Consider the following 7,912-nt stretch of genomic DNA (forward strand, 5'->3'; position numbering starts at 1 on the left):
CAGGATACGTGGGGACCAGTTGGACGTGTCCCTCGGATTCCGGTCCTTTTCTAGCCACGGCCTCCTCCTCTGGGCCGGAGACTGGAGCCAGCCTACGCGATCCAGCGGCATGTCCTCCTCGTCAGACTACCTGTCCCTGGGCCTAGAGAAGGGCCTTCTCACGCTGCGCTTCAACCTCGGCTCCGGCGAGGCCCAGCTCAGCTGGAACACGACGCGCGTCGACGACGGCCGCTGGCATCGTGCCTCGATGAGCAGGAGCCGCCAGTTGGCGACGCTTGCCCTGGACGGAGCGTCCCCTGTGGCCGTCACGTCACCGGGACGCCTCCGGCAGCTGAACGTCCGCAGCGGCCTCTACGTCGGTGAGCTGTTCAGCCTCGAAGTTCTCAATGATGCAAAAAAAATTAGAAAATAACCCAGCGTTTCTAAGAAGGGTTTGCAACGGTTCGTGAACAGATAGAGTGGCCAAAATAACTTGGGGTGAGAATGCGATGCAGGGAACTTACAACCCGTGGATTATCCGGGTAACGAAGTGGTTACCAAGAGAAGAAACTAGAAGTAGATGAATGCCATCAACTCTGTGCACGGCTGAAATCAGAAAACTTGGAGGCAAATACGAACTCGGGCATTGAAAAGCAGGAATGGCTCGAGAAGCAGCTTTGCGTGGCGGCAGAAGACAGGAACCAGGATTGAGAACAATGAGTGATGCATTTAGACTAAATACAGGTGCCGTAAAAAGTAATTGCAGCAGGCTCTCGTAAATTAACCTGAATTTCTCCTTCCAGAAACAGCCTGGCTGCATCGGTGCGCGTCCCTAATAAAAGGAGCCGTCCCTAATAAAAAAAAGCTTCCTGTAAACCGGTAATTGCTGTCATTAAGCCAATAAGACAAATATTGCGTGATATTTACAAATCCTTGTTCCAACTGCTGCTTATGACGGCACCTGCACATAGCGGCCACAACAGGACCCGCGCAGGGCACGTGCCAGCCATTTCGTGGTAATCGCTTTGTCATGAGTCATTGTGCAGTGGGTCATTGTCCACATGTGGCCATTCTCCACAATAGAAAAAGCTTTATTCCTGTAGTGGATGCAAATGAGCTCATTATGATGATTGTAATGCACGGCACTATTTCAGACAAATCCAGTAAACGGTCACTCTTGGAACCTTCCGGACGAAGAAAAAATTGTTACGTATGGTGTTTTTCTTTTAACGTCGCTACTATAATGGGTACGGATTGAATTCAGACCACAGGAAGTTTCGAAAGCAGTGACAATTCAATTAAAGGAGTTTTCTTGTAACGAGCATTTTACGGCATCTAAGATGTGGAAAGTTTCCAACATTCAAAAAACAGCATCTCCAAGTCAAAAAGAAAATCCATGAAATGTTCCAATCCAGTTTCAAGCCAGAAATACCAATGCCACCACCGCAGTTCATAATTGAAAGGTTGCCACAGCTTTGAAGCACTGTGGGTTTCGTGGTGTGTGTCGAGCTATATATTTTCGAAGGTTGTAATTGAACTTATGTGAGATATATCCAAAATCACGCATTGGATACCTCAAGTAAAACTACATCGTCAAATGCTCATCCCTTTTACAATATTTTGCGTCTATCTGTTGAAAAATATTCATGTTTGATTACATTACGAAGAGCTCCTTCTAAATAATAACACCAATTGGCACCTGCTGTTTGAACTTTCCCGTTCCATAACAGCGCCTAAAAATATAAGCAGTCACTTCGTGAGTTATCGCTGAGCCTGTTACGTGAAATTGTAGGTCCGCCATTACTAATTTCTTAGTACCGGAGGAACATTTTTAAGAAACGGCTTCCAGACGTCTTCAAAAAGTTCAGTCGTCCTCGGGTAAAGTTCCCGCAAGATTTATCGCCACCTACGACCCAGAAAACAGTAGTTCTTGAGAATACAGCGCATACAACGCCGAGTCCCTCTGCATAGCAAACAGTGGTTCTTTTGTTGTTCGTAAACATGCCTTAGCTGTGTAAATTTTGCAACGGCAGATATGAAGCATGCTACTGTGGTTCCTGTAACATGAAATGTTATGTCCCTTACCTACCTCTAAATATTTCACATTGCTACCGTACTTGTGCAGGTGGAATCGGCGACGTGAGTCACGTGACGAGAGGTCGCTACAAGTCCGGCCTGGTCGGATGCGTGGCGAATCTGACTCTGGCCGGGGAATATCACGTGCGACTCGTCTCGCACGCAGCCACAGGCATCAACGTTCAGCCCTGCCTTTGAACACGAGGGCGATGCAGCACATTACGCGGCCCACGTGCAAGCGCAGCCGGCAGCCCTTACGCAGTCTTAGACGAGCAGTACACGGTCACTCCAGAGCAACCCCAGCTGTCCAGCACGGCTTTCGGCACTATACGGAAGAGGCTTACTGTCTTTGCAAAGGGCCCGAAGTCTGTTATGCCCAACATCTCCTCTTGTTGTTGCCCTCACCTCGAGCAGGGAAATCTGTTGGCACTTCCCCTGTCGAACGTACTTAGTGAACGACTACACACACCGAGATAGAAGTACCGATGTGCTTTGTTTTTGCGTCAAGATCTTATTTCATCCTCTAGAGGCATGGTTTCTGTTATGTAACTCATTTTAACCGCCAAATCGAGGGTAAGGGGGAGAAAAAACTTTATTGGGCAGAAAAAAACATTTTCTGTCAGGATGTGGCCAATGATAGCGCTGACTAATGTCACTAGATAAGGTATCGGAGTACCGCCATTGATGCAGGCAAGTCAGCAACGGTGGTCATGTTGTGAGATTGCCGCTTCTACGGCCTCGCCGCTAACTTAGAACGGGTTGTTTGTTGTCACTGCCAAAAATGCAGCAAAATGGCATCTTTGGACACACTTCTGATGCTAGCAGAAATGCATCTGCACGCGTTATCTTTATACGCTTTCGGAACCACGTCACGCGCGTGCAGCAGCATAGAAAGGGGGACGAGATCAGTCTACCAGAGTTGATTGATTAATAAAGGAGGACGAGATCAGTCTACCAGAGTTGATTGATTAAAAATGCATAAACAACAAAATGACGGCACTCATGAATAGCCGCAGCGCAAACAAAAGTCACATGATGTGAACTGACGAATGATCATGGCGGCAGCACGGAACAATGGGAGGCAAGAATGCTGATACTCTGAACTATTATCTGGTGACACTAGCGCCGACCTTATTTGGGCACAAAATATTATTATTTGCGCGTTTGTGTATTGCGAAATTTATTTTCTTAACTTTATGCACATCCAAAGTCCTGATTTCTGTGTGCACAACACATGCCTAAAATGGTTCAGTTGGATACAAACCACCCTCTCCATTGTGAGCATGATCACATTGGGTTTGCATTAATAGTGTCGAAGGAAGTTCAAGCCGGCAATCAGATATTTACCCGCATATCTTTGAAAGCTTCCACATAGAAAATTCGCCAGGACCGAGGGCTTACTTGCAGTAACGTTGAGTTGCTAACCCACACTTCTTTTTTGGCCTTGGTATGAAGCCACGCTCTAGTTTAGGGTTTTCATAAAAATGTGCCACACAGTTTAGCACCTTTATTCCAATAGCAGCTCTAGCGGTTGAGAAGAAACGGCGCGTAGGCAATAAATAGACACAAGCCAAAGATGAACTGCTAAAATATCCTCATGGAATGTTTTTTCAGCACTTTCTAATAAACAGCCATAAATTATAGCTGTGGTTTTGTTTTCACCGGTTGCTGTCAGCCACAAGATCCGTTTATACAAGGTATACAAGTGAAGCAGTCGCTAATGTTTTGTTAGAAAAAACAAAGCAGTTGCACTGCAAATACCCGGGGACCACTTCAGACGACGCTGGGGGTGCTCTGGAAGCAACCAAAGCAGAAAACCTATGCCGTGAATGTGAGAAAGGAACGTAGAACCAACCTCGCTGATATCCCGCGACGGAGTCTTTTGGCGGGCCCATGCCACGCCAAAGCCACGCAAGTGCCCACTGTACCACCGCAACCAACGCTATCGCCACCGAGTCCGGCGAAGCCAGCTCTCCCGCAAGATTGCAGATTACCTGTAGTGATGACGGCTCTTTTGTGTGCACGCTTGGAACCACAGAGCGTTGACGTGAACAGAGTGGCCGGTGCATTTCAGAAAGCGACTGTGGGAAGGTCTTCTGTTCATTTTCGCCGCTGTATGACCGGAAGATGCCCCGCTCCTCCCAACCAGTGTACTCGTTCCTCCTCTCCCGTTGTACCTTCCTGGTACTCGAAGCCTGCGTTTTCCTATGGGAGGCAGAAAGCCACTTCATCGAGTTTCCAGGACCTGCTGTTTCAGGGGAGCGGTTCGAAAGCTTTTCTTTGAGCTTTCATGCCTGCAAGACCGACGAGTCTTCTTTCGTCACGTGGCGAACACTAATGATATCGCCTCGGAGTGGGTTTTCCGACTGAGCTTCTCGTCATTGTTCTGTGAAGTGAAAACTGGAGCCATGGAATGGACACACATGTTACGGTCCTAGATTAGGAGTGACTTACATTATTATATTTCAGTCTGTCGCAGTGAAAGGTTCATTGTAATCCATAAGCACTCTTGAGGCTGAAGAGTCAAACAGAAATTTCTTTGTCGGTGGTTACCCTTCGAAATCAGGAGGAAAATTTAATTCAAACACGGAAGGGCGATTGCTCCTTTGTTCACATCATGACTCAAGTGGTATCTCTCGCGTTACTAACAAAGTTTAGCATGTCGGGAGAGCTGCCTCTTACTTTGTGAATACATTCACACTGTAAATTATAAATGGGTTTCTGCAAATTGTTTTATGAAACAGAGAAACGTGCATAAAGGATTTATTGGCGGTAACCTGCTCCTCACAAGACAAGTTTTGCAATGAGGGCAACAATGGCTCGCATTCTTATTTGCTTCTTTTACTTCAAGAGTGCTGTGGCAGGCATGCAAGGATGAACGAATCTTTTGTACAACGCTGTTTACGTACCCCCTTTTTATTTCCCCCCGTTCGAAAGCAAATTCTGTAGTACCGCGCAGATCCTGTACAGCGGCGACGAAAGGTGACGTCACGAAATCATTGAGCAGTGAATTATTCGCTTTCTGTATTAGACTAGGCTTGTCAACGTGACAGCAGCAAAGGATGTGTGAAGTACATTGCTTACTACTAAATAGCACAGCACAACTTATGACTTACTGTGTAAAGCACACGCGAACAGTGATCGCATCCCATGGTCACAGGGGCCTTCAGGGACGCACGTTGTCTTCTGCGGGATAACAGTGTGTCGTGTACCGCTCGTGTTTCGGCTGTGTACTTCACGACCGCCTCGCCTCGCAGTTTTCACTTCGGCCCAGGTATGACCTTTAGTTCAAATCATAAGCGGCTCATACAGTAAGCGTGAGGTATGCACAAGGTCAGACAACAAGGCTTGCCTAAGCTTGCTACTACACGCTTTCTTGTTCGCGGCTAGGTATCTCTTTTCCGGAGTTCATAGGATTCGGTGACTTTTCCTTTGTCTGCTCCTAGCTTCCACGTGCCTAGCTTCTGGAGACCAGAAGCTCTTAGTAGACCGAGAAGACAACAGACTGTATGCCTCTAGGAGTAGTTACTTGGGAAGACGGGATGACGGAGGAGGTCTCCGGAGCACATCATGAATCTTGAACGCAGAGTCTCCTTACGTTAGATTTTAGAAAAGGTATAGCTTCAGCGTCGGTTGATGACCATCTTGAGGCGTCACCTAAGGAAGCGCTTAGGAGAACCTTTCATCTTTGGATTTGCCCACTCAATATATTCTTGTGTTTCATGCATATCGTTGAACAACTGGTGCAAAATCACACTGAAGAACTTTAAAAAGTTGTGCAAGTACGTGAGACAGAAAACGTGGTTATCTCTACATGAAGCTCCGAACAAAGCACAAAATTTAAAAGTCACAGCCTCTATTGCCACATGGCAGTGTACATAGCTTTCTTCGTTCGCTAATCCGTGATGACATTCGATCGGGTTCTGGATATCGCTGCACGCATGTAGCTGCATAAGCGTGTCAAGTCAGCCAAATGTAGAGGTGATATCCTAGAAAGGTGACAAATTTGTTACGCTGAGAAGGAAGGTCCCCAGAATTTCTGTAGAAAGGTAAAATTGCGACCTAGCTTCGAACGAAAAAATGTTCACTTTGCGTCGAATTTATAGAGATTCTTTCGCGTTACGTTTCTTTACGTGGCGTTTAAACTGCTGCAAAACTCTTGCACCTTTCCCAGTGTGATAACGACTGTTTTTAAGACCAAATTCTACCCAGCACTACGTCATGTCTGTGTGTGTGTTAGAGAAGCCGGCTAGACGCGAGAGAAGTGCACGTCTGTTTCAGATCCGTTAGCGAGCACAACTAGAAGAGGTATGGCGTGCCTGTCGTTTGTTCGGAGTGACTGCAAGACGTGGACCGCGCTCACATCGGCAGTTTGAATGAAGCGCCGCAAATTCTTTCATTCCTTTTTCATACAAAACTGAAGAACCGGACACCGTGAGCAGAAGTTTCGTCGGTGCGTCGGAGAACTTAGCTAGGGGGCATGCATAAAGCGGTGACGCAAGCAGTGAAGACTGGATGCTTTGGACAATTGCTTTGTTCCCAGTCGAATGTCTCGATTGAAGTCGTGCCGAGCTTCCTATGACTCCGGCTGTTCTAGAAAACATTTATTAGAGCCCTTTTGAAGGCACATACTATGGCACCGATTAATTGCGAAAATGGCGCTAGCAAACACGCCGTGCATGTGTTACAACTAGACGGATTGCTTAAAGTGGTAACGGCGAGTTCCACGATAATGGTTTTTCGCTTAGTTTGACCGCTTGCAAAACATATTCGTTCTGCTGTCGAGTGAAACATAGCGCAGCTTTAAAGCAAATGCTACAAATTTGTTACTGGAGTTTATGAGCAAATGAAACTAATGGCCTTTCCGCACGTGGTACAATTCATCATCTTCGGTAGAACTGTACGTCCTCTTTGTTTTTTCTCAGCATCGCAGTGTATTTTGTTAATAAAAACCCCTCTCTGTGTGTTCATTAGATGCTTAAGCCAGGCCCTTCTATACAAGTATGGAGAGAAAACTTTTTTATTACATTTTAGCACCGTACATACTGGGGAATAAAATGGGTCGGCCTGTGTCACATTTCTTCGTGTACCCCTGTTAAATGGCGTTGTTATTTCATCTGTCTTCGTTATCTGTGTTAAAATAGAGATCCTTGCGTAGACCGAAAGGACACCTTCGATCGTTTTTTACAGCTCGTGTGTGTCCTGTGGAGGGTATTTTTGTCGTGAACATATCAAAGCTTCTTGTTCGCAATCATCAGTTGCGTGCAACTTGGCACTAGAGTTTTTCTTGCGCGATAAGTTACCAAAAAAGATTAAACTCGCTTGCGTATCTACAATGATGTGGAGGCGGAAAATAAAGGCAGCCGTTGCTTCATATAGAGGAAAAAACAACTACGTGCACGAGAAGGCTTACCGGCCGGTGACATCGACCGTGCGGGTGCATGTGTCGCTTGATCGGTACTGTGTGCTGCGGTAAGAAGCCTATGTAACGCCGAGGTGGGAAGTAAAATTTGACTAAATCGATTGTGAAGCCTCCGTGTTGTCGCGTTTAGCACCGGAAGTCTTGTGAGTGAGTGCATGCGTGCGGGCGTGCGTGCGTGAGTGAGTCAGTGAGTAAGTGAGTGAGGGAGTGAGTGCATGCGCGCGGGCGGGCGTGCGTGAGTCAGTGAGTAAGTGAGTGAGGGAGTGAGTGCATGCGCGCGGGCGGGCGTGCGTGAGTCAGTGAGTAAGTGAGTGAGGGAGTGAGTGCATGCGTGCGGGCGTGCGTGCGTGAGCGAGTCAGTGAGTGAGTAAGTGAGTGAGTGCATGCGCGCGGGCGGGCGTGCGTGAGTCAGTGAGTAAGTGAGTGAGGGAGTGA

General features: G+C 47.1%; 1 protein-coding gene across 1 annotated transcript in view; it reads left to right on the plus strand.

Annotated features, from left to right (window-relative positions):
- LOC144162546 (pikachurin-like) overlaps positions 1-7,578 on the plus strand; it is a 59,542-nt gene extending 51,964 nt beyond the window's left edge. Inside the window, exons 12-13 of the mRNA XM_077693130.1 lie at positions 4-359; positions 2,105-7,578. Coding sequence (XP_077549256.1) covers positions 4-359; positions 2,105-2,253 — 505 coding nt within the window. The 3' untranslated portion in view covers positions 2,254-7,578. The remainder of the gene's footprint in view (positions 1-3; positions 360-2,104) is intronic.
- Positions 7,579-7,912: the final 334 nt, after the last annotated feature.

Source organism: Haemaphysalis longicornis, unplaced genomic scaffold (genome assembly GCF_048455015.1).
Source record: "Haemaphysalis longicornis isolate Haplotype H1 unplaced genomic scaffold, Haemaphysalis longicornis Haplotype H1 scaffold_12, whole genome shotgun sequence".
Taxonomy (NCBI): Eukaryota; Metazoa; Arthropoda; class Arachnida; order Ixodida; family Ixodidae; genus Haemaphysalis; species Haemaphysalis longicornis.